At 37.1% G+C, this 15,589-nt stretch overlaps 1 protein-coding gene across 1 annotated transcript; it reads left to right on the top strand.

The window, feature by feature from the left end:
• Positions 1-3,465: 3,465 nt before the first annotated feature.
• On the top strand, positions 3,466-14,940 carry DBR1 (debranching RNA lariats 1). The gene is made up of 8 exons (XM_032334129.1): positions 3,466-3,812; positions 4,436-4,560; positions 6,303-6,383; positions 8,158-8,243; positions 9,917-10,141; positions 12,754-12,834; positions 13,081-13,226; positions 13,701-14,940. Exons 1-8 carry the CDS (start codon positions 3,616-3,618, stop codon positions 14,392-14,394), a joined length of 1,635 nt encoding a protein of 544 aa, XP_032190020.1. The 5' UTR covers positions 3,466-3,615; the 3' UTR covers positions 14,395-14,940.
• The last annotated feature ends 649 nt before the right edge of the window (positions 14,941-15,589 follow it).

The raw sequence follows: 15,589 nt of genomic DNA, 5'->3' as shown, positions 1-15,589 counted from the left end.
ATATGAAATTTGTAAGCAAGCAACATAGGGGAAGAGAATTAAGAGTCCACTTATGATGAGCATTGAGTAATGTATGGAATTGTTGAATCACTATATTGTACACCAGAAACTAATATAACACTGTATGTTAACTATAGTGGAATTAGAAAAAAAAAAATAAGCAAAGCCCATCTATGTTGATAGAGGTTAGAACAGTGCTTTACTTTTGGGTGTAGGGCCTTGTGAGGAAGTATAAGGGAGTCTTTCTGAATGCTGGAAATACTTTATATCTTGATATGGATGGGGATTATATGAGTGATTACATATGTCAAAATGGGCTCTTAAGTTTTAATTTGTTGCTTTAAGTTTAATTTGTTACTTTAAGTCAGAAAACAATTAAAATATTTTACATGGAAGAAAATAGGATCCAGAAAATGACAATTCCTGTAGATTAAAAATCAAATGGGGCGCCTGGGTGGCTCAGTGTGTTAAGCTGCTGCCTTCGGCTCAGGTCATGATCCCAGGGTCCTGGGATCGAGTCCCGCATCAGGCTCTCTGCTCAGCGGGGAGCCTGCTTCCTCCTCTCTCTCTCTGCCTGCCTCTCTGCCTACTTGTAATCTCTCTGTGTCAAATAAATAAATAAAATCTTTTTTAAAAAAATAAATAAAAATCAAATGAATCTATGGCCATGTAAACTTTGACAAAGCAGGAAAGAATATCCAATGGAAAAAAGACAGTCTCTTCAACAAATGGCATTGGGAAAATTGGACAGCCACATGTAGAAGAATGAAACTGGATCACCTTCTTGACACCATACACAAAAATAAACTCAAAATGGATGAAAAACCCAAATATGAGACAGGAATCCATCAAAATCCTTAGAGGAGAACCTCTAAGCAACCTCTCTGACCTCAAATGCAACAAATTCTTACTAGACACATCTCCAAAGGCAAGGGAAACAAAAGCAAAAATGAACTATTGCGACTTCATCAAGATAAACAGCTTCTGCATAGTAGACAGCCAACAAAACCAAAAGACAGCCTACAGAATGGGAGAAGACATTTTCAAGTGTCTTTTCAGACAAAGGGCTTATATCCAAGACCTATAAAGAACTTAGGAAACTCAAAACCCAAAAAACAAGTAATTTGGTCAAGAAATGGGCAGAAGACATGAACAGACATTTCTCCAAAGAAGACATCCAAATGGCCAACAGACAAGTGAAAAAAATGCTTAACATCATTCAACATCAGGAAAATACAAATCAAAACCACAATGAGATACCGCCTCACACCAGTCAGAATGGCCAAAATGAACGAGTCAGGAAACAACAAATGTTGGCAAGGGTGTGAAAAAAGGGGAATACTTTTACAGTGCTGGTGGGGATGCAAGCGGGTATAGCCACTCTAGAGAATGGTACGAAGGTTCCTCAAAAAGTTGAAAATAGAGCTACCTTATGACCCAGCAATTGCACTACTAAGTATTTATTCAAAGGATACAAACATAGTGATCCTTTGGGAGATGCACCCCAAAATTTATAGCAGCAATGTGCACAATAGTCACACTATGGAAGAGCACAGATGTCCATCAGCAGATGAATGGATAAAGAAGATGTGAATATATATATACATGTGACTAAATATATGTATACATGTACATGTATATGTATATATATGTATATATACGTGTACATATATATAATGGAATATCAACCATCAAAATAAATGAAATCTTACCATTAAAATGATGTAGATGGAACTAGAGGGTATTATACTAAACAAAATAAATCAGAGAAAGACAGTTATATGGTTTCACTCTTATGCAGAATGTAAGAAACAAAACAGAGGATCATGGGGAACGGAAGAAAAGATAAAATAAGATGAAATCAGAGAGGCAGACAAATCCTAAGAGACTCTTAATTATAGGAAACAAACTGAGGGTTGCTGGAGTGATGGTGGGTGGGGAAATGGGTTAACTAGGTGATGGGCATTAAGGAGGGCACTTGATGTAATGAGCACTGGGTATTATATGCAACTGATGAATCACTGAACTATATCTCTGAAACTAATAATACACTATATGTTAATTACTTGAATTTAAATAAAATTTAAAAAATCAAATGGAAAAAGTTATATTTAGCAATGCTGTAAAAAGCATCTATTATATATGTAAAAATCCAAACCCAAAGGAGAACATATTAAAAAAAAAGATTGGAAGTACTAGATTTCCATTCCTTTCTTTTCTCTTGATCAGTTTAAACATCATGAAAGATCTCTCTTGTAAATTTGAAAAAAATTGCCTGTAAGCCCCTGTGGGTACAATGTCTTTCAATGGATTTCTTCAACTTTTCCAGGATTTTCTTATTGTCATGGTTCTGTTAATATCTTCTCCTTACTTCAGAATTAATTGTGGTGTCATCGTCCCTACAATGTTATTTTACACATTTTTGAAAAAATGAGGGATGGTGGGGCGCCTGGCTGGCTCAGTGGGTTAGAGCCTCTGCCTTTGGCTCAGGTCATGATCCTGGGGTCCTGGGATGGAGCCCCAGGCCCCGCATCGGGCTCTCTGCTCCCCGGGGAGCCTGCTTCCTCCTCTCTGTCTCTCTTTCAAATGAAAAAATAAAATCTTCAAAAAGAAAATGAGGATGGATTTGTTACTCCCTGTATTATATTGATTAGATTACTTTTCTTCATTAAATTGGCAAAAGGTGTTTCACTGTTTTCCTTGTTTCTATTTTGCCCACTCATTTTTCAATTGTTCGGTTCATTTCCCTCCTGGATATTTTCCAGACATTCTTCTGCTTTCATTGAGCTTACAGTCTAGTTTTGGAAACAGCTATTTGGTAGGAAGAAGAGTCCACAGCCCCTTTAAAAAAACAAAACAAGACAAAAAATCCCCCCCCCCCCAATTTTAGAAACTCATTGGATAATTTAGAAACCTTCAGTGAGTTTTTAAGTTGTAGTTAATAATTATTTTTAGTTTGACCTCTCTTCTTAAAAAAATCTTTCAATTTCTAATTCGCTTTCAGGCAGTTATCTTTGCCGTCAAGAGTTTCCTCCTAGGAAATTAGCCAATCCCGCGGTCTCACTTGTTTAGTTCGGCTTAATTTTATCAAACTAAACTACTGTTTCTGGACTTTAAAAAAACCCAAACTTTTCTGTTTTTGATCTTCTAAAACAGATTTTATTTATTTATTTGTGAGAGAGCGAGAGAGCGAGGGTCAGGCAGAGGGAGAAGCCGACTGCCCGCTCAACGAGGAGTTCCACGGGGCAGTCAATCCCAGGACGCTGGGATTATGACCTCAGCAGAGAGCAGACGCTTAACGGACTCAGTCACCCAGACCTTTCCTGGTTTTGATTTTTATCATCCGTCATACTGCCGGAATTCGAAGACCCAAAAGATAGGCAAAGCCCCATTCCATTAGAAGGCTCTCTCAAACCCTGTAACTCTTGCCCTTGCCCATCCCTCTCTCGCGAGATTTGGAAACCGGAAGTGAATTCTATTTCGGGCGTGTTTTCGAGGGGTGGATTCAGTCAGTGTTGGCGGGAGCAGAACGGTCTGGCCGCTTCTTGCTGTCTGGCCTGTGCTGGCGCTGGTGTAGGGGCTTGCAGGCAACCCTCCCAGCCTCCAGCCGTCAGAATGCGGGTGGCTGTGGCCGGCTGCTGCCACGGCGAGCTGGACAAGATCTATGAGACGCTGGCGCTGGCGGAAAGGCGCGGCCCTGGGCCGATAGATCTGCTGCTGTGCTGCGGCGACTTCCAGGCGGTGCGCAACGAGGCCGACTTGCGTTGCATGGCCGTCCCGCCCAAGTACCGCCACATGCAGACCTTCTACAGGTGAGCGAGGGGACTCGGGCCCCGGACCTGGCGGTGCGAGGTGTGACTATCCAGCAGGGAGTGGGAGAGAACCCGGACTGGTTCCAGTCCCCCTGCCCCCCGCCCCCGGCCTTGACTAGCTGTCTTGCTTAGTTACCTTCTTTGTTCACCCGGTGTCTAGGAATGGGCGCTTAGTAAATGTCACTTTTCTCACATCCTTTCACCTGTCTTGTCTGTTTCCGAAGGGATCGAAGCCTAAGGGAGAAACCTGCAGGAAGGAGCCGACAGGTTAATTACCTTGTACTTGATAGGACTCTGGGACTGCTTTCTTTACTGATCCAGGAATTTTTATTGGACGCCTGCTCGTCCGTGTTCTAGAAGCTAAGGTTCGGAGCTGACAAGGTTCTTGCTTGACCTTATTGAATGCGCGCTGGCTTGAAACCCAAAGTGGCAGCTCCTGAATTCCTAAGGACTATAGGCAATTAGTTTAGAAAGAGCTTTTTAATTTTTTACAGTGGGCTCAGATTTTTCCTTTGGACCTAATTTTGCTTTTCTGCTATGCCCAATTTTATGGGCACCAGTTACTCCTTTCTCTCTGCCTAATTTCTGCTATGCCAACTGACAACTTTACCCTTATGTTCTAGGTATTACTCTGGAGAGAAAAAGGCCCCAGTTCTCACAATCTTTATTGGGGGAAACCATGAAGCCTCAAATCATTTGCAAGAGTTACCCTATGGTGGCTGGGTGGCGCCAAACATTTATTATTTAGGTATGTGTTCATGGGTAATTTTTTGGTTTGTTTGGAATAGAAGAGCCTGTCAGGATTTGTATAATATTTGGGCAGCGTCTTGAGATGTATAGTGTTTTGGGAATGCCTCTTAATTTAAATAGTTAATTATGAAAATTTAATTAAAACAGTTAATTTAGGTAATCATGAAAATATGTCCATGCTTCATCTGGTGTTTAAGCAATTTTGATAATGTAATATAATGTAATAACTGCAGAGGCCTTTTACACTATGTGCAGTCCCTTTATTTTTCTCTTTCTGTATTAAACTTGAAAAACTTAAACTTATTATAATGGAAATTGTTAAACATACACAAAAATAGAGAATAATATAATGGATCTTTGTACCTATTAACCAGCTTCAACAACTGTTACCATTCTGCCATCCTTATTTCAACCTCACTCCCCTCCAAATTTTTTTGTGGGAAGAAGTGACTGGAGTATTGCTAAACAAATCCCAGCCATCATATTATTTCGCCTGTGAATACTTCAGTACATATTTTTAGGAGATAAGTGTTTTCAAAAATACCACAGCTACAGTACCATTATTATACTTATCTAAAGTAGCAGTGATTCCCATTATCTGTTGTCTACTTCATGTTCAGATTTCTGTGATTATCACCAGGAGTTTGATTTTACAATTGACTTGTTCAAATAGAATCCAAAGCAGGTCCACACATTTCATTTGCTTGTCATGATTCTAAATCCTCTTAGGCTATAACGGTTCCTTTATTCCCCCACCCCATGTTGTTGATTTGTTGAAGAAGATGAGAAATTTGTCTTACAGAATTTCCTGCTTTCTGGATTTAGCTGATTGGAATTTCCTATGTTGTTTAACACATTCATTTTATCCTTTGCAGAACTTGTAATCTGTGTTTAGATTCACAGCCTGATTAGACTCAGGTTCAATTTATATATTCAATTTATATTCAGGTTCAATTTGTATAGTCCTGTTAGACTATACAGTCCTTTATTCTCTTTATGTAAATGTTTATAGTGGGGTGCTGGGGTAGCTTACTCAGTTGAGTGTATGACTCTTGGTTTCAGCTCAGGTCATGGTTCAGCATTGTGAAATAGAGTCCCATGTTGGGCTCCTCGCTCATTGTGGAGTCTGCTTGATAGATTCTCTCTCTTCTCTCCTTCCCGCTCTGCTCCTCCCCTAGCTTGTGCTTTCTTTCTCTCAAATAAATAAATAAAATTTAAAAAAATATATAAGTGCTTATAGCTCTAATGATGACATCATAACTTCAGAAATGTAATTTCTCTAGTTAATTACTGGTTGATCTTTTGACAGCTCAATATTATGAGGTTTGAAGATGGTCAGTCAGAAATGAAGTATAGAAACTGTAGGTTCTTTATATCTGTTGACTTTCAGATTTATAACATACAAATCCATCATAGGACATTTTTCCTTTTTTCCTACCCAACCCACTGTAATATTCGATTAGGTACCAAATTATGTCTGTTTCTCCCTTAACACACCTAATCTCATGCCTTCCTTACTTTCTGCTTAGTCTCTTGCCTGTCTGCTTCTAGGCCTCTCCTCCCTAGTCTGCCTTATATATTGTTGGCTTATCACTATGTAAAAGAGTAACTTCATCATGACATTTAATTTTCAAATAATTTTAGGACTGCATAGAGTTCTAGGCCTTTATATTATTCATTTAGTTAGTAAAGAGATTGCTTCTGCTTATGGTAATTTTATTTAACTGTGTACTTTTTCAGGTTTGGCTGGTGTAGTAAAATACCGAGGCATAAGGATTGGTGGCATCTCTGGTATCTTTAAATCTCATGACTATCGAAAAGGTATTATTCTGAGAATTGTTTTTAAACTTTAGAACTTGGTATGCCTCAGAGTAACTTAAGCATAATATAGAGTTTGACTTTTTCATTGGATTTTTTTCTTTGAACTATTATTACTTTTTTTAATGAAATAGTTTATACATATGAAAATGTTGAGAACACTAGAACATACTATTTATGTATCCACTATCTAGTTTTATCAAGTCTTTGTATTTTGTGACTTTTAGTTAGGATTTTAAAGAAATAAAACAGTACGGATGTAGTCAAAGCTCACTGTTTATCTGTCCCCAGTCCCATTCTCCTCTTATCCTTCCCTTTTCTCATCAGGCAGTCAATTCTTCTGAATTTGGTATTTGTCTTTGATTTGATTGTGTCGTTAGGAGATGTGTAAGGGCTTTATACAGTGTATGATATAGTATGTTTCAAACTTCATGTGAATGTATCATTTTGCATGTGTCTTCCTGCAGCTTGCTTCATTGTTCAATATGTTTTTGAAATCCATGTTGATACATCTCACTCTATTCATTTTAATTTGTGAGTAGTATTCCATTGTAGGTGTATACTACACTGTACTTATTCATTCCACTGTATCTGAAAAGATTATACCTTGGTTTTAAAGTTAAAAGAATAACTTTGCTTCACACTGACTTCAGAATTTTATGAGTTGGCAGCTAAAACTTGTATCCTCAATGTAACTATTAAATCATGAGTCTGTTCCCTGCTGTGCTGTTCCCCATGATTCTAAACTGTTGGCTTAAGAGTACAAAAATAGGCTATCTTCTTCATGGCAAGTGTGGGTACAAACTGTCTTCCACTCTTTGGAGGATAGCTGGTAGTCTGTGGAAATTACAGAAGTACTCTGACCCAGGTGTTCTATTTCCAGAAATGTAATTTACAGATATATTCCACAAGTGCAAAGTGATGTGTACAAATTTTTTTAATTTCAGCCTTGTTTGTAATGGCAGAAGGTAGGAACTCATTAACTATATCGTGATAAAACAATACAATGTAGTGCTATGAAGCTTTTTTTTAAAAAAAGTAGAGAAGCAGCTCTATGTCTGAGGTATACAAAGAGCTCTAAGATACGTGAAAAAAAAAACAAGGTACAGAACATGTATAAACTCTATTGCCATTTGCATTTAAAAAAAAGAAAGATAAAGAAGTTTGTGTATTATAATGTGCATAGTAGTTATTCTTGGAATAAAATACTAAAACCTGACTAACACTGGTTGCCTCTAGGTAGTGTTACTGGTGGCTGGGGGACAGGAATAGGAGGATCCCTGCCTCCCATTGTTTTAGCAGCTTTGTAGAGGTAAAATTTACATATCTTTGGAAGTATACAATTCAGTGATTTTTTAGTAAACTTCTAGGTTGTGCAACCATCTAAATTATAACATTTCTATCATTCCCAAAAGTTTTGTGGTTAATCCCTGCTCCCACCCCAGCCCTATGCATCAGTGGTCTACTCTCTGGAGGAATTCTTCTTATTCCATTCTGATGGTATCTTTTAAAATTTAAACTATGTGAATAAACAACATATTCCACATTAAATATAATTTAATTTAAAAATTCACAAGCCCCTCAATTATTTAGATTTATAGTTAGTGATCACTTATTAGTAGAAGATACCAACATTTTAAGAGCAGTGTCTTTATAAAATTTTTAAGAACCAAAAGCATTAATGATAGACCTCAGTTTTGGAGAAGTGTATGTATATATTTGTATTTGCAGTATTTAAGGGAGTTGAATATAGCTTATTTCTCTTCTTTAATTTAAGGTCATTTTGAGTGCCCCCCTTATAATCCAGCTACAATAAGGAGTATATATCATGTGAGAAATATTGAAGTCTATAAATTAAAACAGGTATGTAAAAAGTACATTACAGCAGACTTGAAAAAAATGTTAAAGTAATTCTGTACCAAAGTGTATTTTGATCATTTTGGTATACGACTTCCAAGAAGAACTTAATTCAGTATTTCTAAAATTTGGATCTTGAGTTGCTTTTAGGAGGTTCACAGATGAACATGTTAAATTCTAATGTTATGAATTTATTTTAGGGAGTAATAATAAAATAGAACATTTAATCCATGACTTCAGATATTACTACTTAGAATAAGGCTAAAGAATATATATTGGCGTAAAGTGAAACTTTAAAGAAAATACTAAAGTATTTCAGATAATGGTATTAAATAGGAAATAAATAGTGGTAAAAAATGATAGAGAATATGGTAAAATTGTGAAGGAGGTATTGGAACACTGGCTTAACTGGAGAGTAGGCAAAACCAGGTTTTTGTTTGAGAATGCATTAAATGCCTGACACTGGACTAAGCAGTTTCCACACAGGGTATTTCGTATAATTGCCACACAAATCTGTGAACTGGTGTTACTCTGACTTTGTCATATTAAGGACGCGAGGCCAATGCTCAGATAGGTAAGTAGCCTGCCCTGGATTTCCCAAGGAGTTAAGGGATGGGGGCCTGGCTGATGCTCTCAGGCCCTCCCACCCACCGTACCTGACAGTCTCAGCAGGAGCACGAGGATGCTTTGCAGGCATTTCTTTAATACCCTACTCATAACAGTTCTCTGCCTTGAATGCTTTTTCCGTTTTACTGATTTCAGCCCTATCAGTCTTTGAAGAACCTCCTTAGATACCAGTGTTCTAGGTTTTTTTTTTTTTTTTTTTTCATAGTCTCCATGCCTAGAGTGGGGCCCAAGAAGGGTTGAGAGGCTTGAACTCACAACCTTGAGATCAAGACCTCAGCTGAGATTAAGGGACAGATGCTTAACCAAGTGAGCCACCCAGGTGTCCCAACAGTGTTCTAGTTTAAAACCATCAGCTTATTCTGAAATTTCATTGCATTTACTGCCTGAATTAGTTATTCAGTGATTAGTCATATCTGTCGTCTTGTATCAACTTGAACACTTAAGTTATTTTAATTTAGTGTTCCAGGTATTTTTTGCAGATTACTTGAAGGTGCTAGGGATCAGTAAAGTATGGAGTGTATTTTGTGGCCTTCCCGTGAAGATACCAGCCACCTTAAATACCTCTACTGTAATTTATGTAGTAATCAGTTTTTTTGGTATATGCTATATGAGTCCATGGGGGGGGAGGGAAAATACCTTTGGGTTTTACTATACTCTTTACATTAGATATCTCATGAAATCTGGTGTCTGTGTATCTTAAAACAGTTTCTTCACTAGAAAGGAAAAGAATGACGGTTATTATATATTTTAGAGGCCCCATATGAAAGACCATATCTGGCTGACAGTCTGATCAAAGTGTGTCTGCATGGCCCTGCCTTGCCATGGAAGACAGAGGTGATTTGTGAGGAGAGAGAAAGTGGTTTCTCCTGGCTTAGATGAGTGAGTTTAGTATTTCTTAGTGTTTCTGTGACCTTCTTAAATAAAGTTTCCTTGGAATGAATTACACAGAAATCTAAAGCTCGAAGTGGGCAAACGGTTGTGCGGTAGTGGAGAAACAGTCAGGGTTTGCTTTTGATCTGTGTTAAAAAGTTTTCTTTCTTTTTCTGTTAAAGCTGAAGCAGCCTATGGACATATTCTTATCTCATGATTGGCCAAGAAAGATCTATCATTATGGAAATAAGCAGCAGCTTCTGAAGACTAAATCTTTTTTCCGACAAGAAGTGGAAAATAACACATTGGGAAGTCCTGCTGCCTCAGAGCTCTTAGAGCACTTCAAGCCTACATACTGGTTTTCTGCGCACCTTCATGTGAAGTTTGCAGCCTTAATGCAGCATCAGGTAGAAACCAAAAATATTATTCTTTCATTTAACAAACACTTATCAAATATGTATTAAATAACATTTATCAAAAATAGTTGTAAATTGAGAGAAAGATATCAAATATAACTTTGCTTTTGCAAGTAACTCCATATCCTTGGGAGGAAGAGACATGCAGGTGATTATAAGATAGTGTAATAAATCAGTGATGAAAAATGCCAGGAGACTGTGGGAGTACCTCTGCCATACTGTGTTCAGATGGGGATGTGGACAGGAGATGAAGAGATGAAGAAGGTTTTCCAAAGGAATTGACTGTCCCAGAAAGCAGTTGAATCTAGGTAACACCATCCAGGTAGAGTGATCAGTGTGTACAGAGACTAGTGGCCTGAATGCCTGGCACTGGCATGTGCTGGGGGACTGCAGCAGTCCCTTTGATTGAGGCAGAGGGAGAGATGAGGCTGGAATGAGATCATAGCTGCCTTCGGCGTCATGCTGTGGAGTTTGAGTTTTAACCAGAAGGTACTGGGGAAAGTTGGGGAGTGATGAAACCAGATTTTCGTTTCAGAAAGGTTAGTTTCATAGCAGTTTTGTGTATGGATTGTAGGAAGGAAAATGGGAGGCATATTTAAACAAAAGATGAGATTCTAAACTGTGGCGAAGAGGGAACACAAAGAACACAGGTTCCAGAGAGATTTTGGAAGCACAATCATCAGGATTTGGTGACAGAGAGGAACTCCCAGAGTTTTCTTTGGGAAACTGCTTGAATGATAGTGCTTGATGGAAGGTAGAGAATAAATTTATACTTACAATTAGGCTTTTATGGAATGTGTGGTTCTCTCTTTCCCCTCCCGTTCTCACCATAAAGTATTCCATAGGGAAAATGTTTAGAAAATCCTGGGGTAACAAGGTTAGAGATTTCTTCTCAGGGGCTTCTATAATTTCTGAGAATCTCGAATGTGTTAATGGGCACTGGAATGTGGTGTGCAGTGCTTTCTGAACTTGACCCAACACTTTTCTGTGGTGAGGGTGCACTTTAATGATGTTACTCAAATACAGTTTGGAAAGTTATGTTTGAAAACATTCCTGTGGGCCCTTGCTGTTATGGGCTTATCCTCACTCCCCAGTTTCACTGAGATGAAGAGTCAAGGTTACTCCTTTTCTTTTCCTTTGGGCCACTGCCAAAGTGATTATCCTCTTTTAATATCCAAGTCATCCATTTATACCCATCACCTTTTCTACATCTCTGTTACTGTCTTCTATCTCCTAGGGCTCATGATACTCCTGAATTTTTACTGAAGCATCAGATTTGGTACTTTCCTCCCCATCCATCTTCTGTTGTCAACCTCAGGGACTTCAGTTCTGAATGAATATGTTTGATCCCTTTTTCTTAGCTCCTCAACCTCCTCTGACTTTGCCAGTGTTCTATTTCAGCCCCTTGTCCAACACCAGAAATCACCTTTCCTCAGAGCTGCCTTGCTGCTACCATCTGTCTGTAATCTGTGTACCTTGCACTTCTCTTAGTCCGTCACCACCAGTGAACTGAAACCTGGCCTACAGCAGGATGGCACAGAACCTGCTTCCTTGTCTGTTTTTCTCCATATGCCTTACTGTTCTTCCTGAGTCACTTTTTTACTGCATCCAATAAAATCTTCATGTTTGTGACCCACCACCTCTTGCCCATGTTTCTTTCTGCCAGTTCATTTAAAAAAAAAAAAAAGTTTCATTGGCATATAATTTACATAATATAAAATTCATCTATTTAAATGTACCATTCAGTGAGTGAGTTATAGTATACTTCCAGAGTTCTAGATGTTTCCAGAGCAAACATCATATAGCCCAGTTTTAGAACATTTCCAGCACCCCAAAAGATCTTTTGTGTCTATTTCCTGTGAGTCTTGTTCCCACCCGCAGCCCTGGGCACTCACTAATCTGCTTTTTGTCTCTCTGAATTTATTTTTTCTGAACATTTATATAAGTGGGACCAAAATCTATAGTCTTTGGTTTGTGGTTTCTTTCCTTTGTTTGTTTTTGAGGTTCCTTCAGGTAGCAGGTTTAGTATTTCTTTCATTTTTATTGTTGAACAATATTTCATTCTGTGACTGTATCATATCCACTTTCAGTGTTTATCTAAGAGAGCTTTGCCCGACCCAAGGTTATAAAGATTTTTCCCTATAATTTCTTCTAAAATTTGAAAGAAATTGTATAATTTCTTCTAAAATTTGTTTAGAAGAAATTATACAATTTCTTTCAATCTGCCAGATTACTTTTAAGCTCTTCTGTTATCATTAACCTTTGTATTATGTGCTTTGATTTAACTGTATCATTATCTGATTCTCTTTTTTAAATTTACTTTTTAATTATTATTATAATTTAAAAAATCCAGTATCATTATCTTCAGCATTTGTGTCTACCTTTGACTTTTGTAAGGAAGTTGAAGCCCAGAGAGTTTAAGTACCTTGCCGGTCATTATACAAGTGGTTATAGAACTGACTTATTTTGGAATGGTGACAGTTGTTGCTTTGACACATGACTTAGGGGTATGTTTAATAAAGATTGCTTCCATCCTGTTCTGTGTATGAATTACCTTTGATGTTTTAACATTTTTTTTCTTAAATCATGCTTCACATTTCTAGGCCAAGGATAAAGGACAGGCAGCCAAAGCAACCAAATTTTTAGCCCTGGACAAATGCTTACCACATAGAGACTTTCTTCAGGTAAAAAGAAAATGAAATAACTTTGCAATATAGTTTTGTTCTTCCAATGACTAGAAACATAATAATTTTCCTTTTAGAATTTATTTATGCTCTATAATTTATATATTCTGAGAATTTTGGGGGGAATACTTAGGTTATGTTAGTGTTTGTAAGCTATTAAATTCCGTTTACATTTTGTTATATTGAAATTCTTTGAATATTAAAAATAGAAATGTATTTCTTAAAATTACTGATTTCTTTTTATAGGTGATAGAAATAGAACATGACCCCAGTGCTCCTGAGTACTTAGAGTATGATATTGAATGGCTCACTGTTCTCAGGGCTACTGATGATCTTATTAATGTGACTGAGCGTCTATGGAATATGCCTGAGAATAATGGCCTGCATACAAGGTAAGTCTGACCTTCTTTAGGGTTTGCTGTCTCTGTTGCATGCCCAACTTTTGTCCCATCCACCTCTTACTTTTCTTATTTTTTTAAATCAAGGGAATTATTGTTATATGAATGTCAGAGTAATTCAGGGTTTACTGACTGGTATGGAAAACTATAAATTTTCCTTCTAAGGGATATAAAAATGGATGATGGAATACCAACCCAAATAAGTGTATAAATGAATAAGCATGCATAGAACTGTAATATGGCGGAGATTTGGTTCACACATTAAAGTTATTTATACTTGTTTTAGAGGGTGAATTAAGAATAGTTTTTTCTAAGAATTTTTTTTTATTTCAAAATGGTCCTTTGGAAAATTAACTATAATTTTATTAGATGGAATTTTTATATATGGTTTATATGAAGTCCATATTTAGATTTCATCTTTTGTTGTCTGAGGCTAATGTAAAAAGCTATTGTTCTGGACTTTTGTAGGTGGGATTATAGTGCAACAGAAGAAGCTATGAACAAAGTATTGGAAATACTGAACCATGACCTCAAAGTTCCATATAACTTCAGCATAACAGCTGCTTGTTATGATCCTAGCAGGCCACAAACACAAATGCAGTTGGTTCATAGGATCAATCCTCAAACTACTGAATTTTGTGCCCAACTTGGCATCACTGACATGAATGTCAGGCTTCAGAAGGCCAAGGAGGAACATCACTTATGTGGTGAATATGAACAGCAAGATGATGTGGAGAGTAATGACTCTGGAGAAGATCGTAGTGAATATAACACAGATACATCTGCCCTGTCGTCTATTAATCCAGATGAAATAATGTTAGATGAAGAAGAGGAAGATGAAGATAGTATTGTAAGTACGCATAGTGACATGAATACACCATCTGTAGAACCTTCTTCTGATCAAGCTTCTGACTTCTCTGCCAGCTTCTCTGATGTCAGGATCTTGCCAGGTTCCATGGTTGTATCTTCTGATGATACGTTGGGTTCCCCAGATGGCAGAGAGGGGAAACTTGGTGAGGCTCCAGAGTCAGGGGATGGAAACGACTTAACTGAGTTGCCATTGAAGAGGCTGAGTGATGAACATGAACCTGAACAAAGAAAGAAAATTAAGAGGAGGAATCAAGCCATCTATGCTGCAGTGGATGATGATGATGCAGCATAAGACAATTGAGTTGCCTCTGTATTATATGTAGATATGTGATTTTTGAGACTATATTTTTAGAGCTGGATTTTTGACTCAAGATTTAACTTTGTAATAATGAAGTTACTTAAGAGAATTTTAGTTAGGTATTGACTTTGTCTTTAGTCCTTTGTATATTTCAGATGAAAATATTAAAATTTCATATATTTACTTGATCGAGTACCTTTTTTTGGAAGATGGATATTATTCACTTTCATTTTTTTCAGGAAGCACTTACTGAATACCTACTTTGTACCAGGCACTCTTCTGTAGGATGGCTCTATAAAAATGAGTAAGACAGGGATTTTTACCTTCAAGGAGTTACTACCACTATGAATATTTTGGTGTATAAAATAAGGCATATTTAATATTTTGTTTTGGGAAATCATTATTATGTGTGTGATTTTGTATGCTTTCTTTTTATTTGTTATAAATATTTTCTTGGTCTGCTCTTAATGTCTGTCAAATATAATTGAAATTGAAGATGGTAAATAAGGTTTCAGGAAATAAATTCTTCTAGATACTAAACATTGGTAAACAAAATTTTACACTTAATTGCTGAGATTCATACAGCCTTGTAGACTTTAGTATATTTTAGCTTTAGCTTTAATTTTAAGATAGTTATAGTAAGTGTTTCAGGTCATTTGGGTACAGTTCAGCTTAGTCTTAATTACTAGTGGGGACTGAGTTGCCTAAATGCTGCCCCTTTGCTGTTATGGATTACTAGTAGTAGACTATTTTTAAAGATCTACATGGAAAAACTATACTTCTATCCTGGTTCTGGTTAAAATGCCTGGGTGACCCTCAGAGATGGTTGCCCTATACTTGGGTCAGTAGCCATGAATTCAGATTGTTCTAGGATGTCATCATCCCATAGTAGTCCACATCCAGGGGCCAATCTAGGAGAATGATTTAGTAGTTGACGTCTATTTTGTCAGCATCTGGCTTGAAGAAGGTTGAGCACTTTATCCTTATTGCCATCTATTTTGTTTACTTTCTTTTTTGAGTGAATTTACTTCACTAATTTAAATTTTCATTATTTACATGAAGTATTTAAAAACTATGGATTTCCCATATTCCCGATTTAATAGAATCTATTAATAGATTTAATAGAACCCCATAGTTGTGACACAGAGGTCTCTCCCCCAAAATTCTTTAATAAAGATAAATAAAAGCA

Source organism: Mustela erminea, chromosome 1 (genome assembly GCF_009829155.1).
Source record: "Mustela erminea isolate mMusErm1 chromosome 1, mMusErm1.Pri, whole genome shotgun sequence".
Lineage (NCBI taxonomy): Eukaryota > Metazoa > Chordata > Mammalia > Carnivora > Mustelidae > Mustela > Mustela erminea.
This window is presented reverse-complemented; position numbering and strand designations above follow the sequence as displayed.

Excerpts from the sequence above, each read along its gene's own strand:
- DBR1 (XM_032334129.1), top strand. The coding sequence starts at position 3,616 with ATGCGGGTGGCTGTGGCCGGCTGCTGCCACGGCGAGCTGGACAAGATC. Across the intron at positions 10,142-12,753 it reads CAGCCTTAATGCAGCATCAG|GCCAAGGATAAAGGACAGGC; the intron begins GTAGAAACCAAA and ends TCACATTTCTAG. Across the intron at positions 13,227-13,700 it reads AATAATGGCCTGCATACAAG|GTGGGATTATAGTGCAACAG; the intron begins GTAAGTCTGACC and ends GGACTTTTGTAG.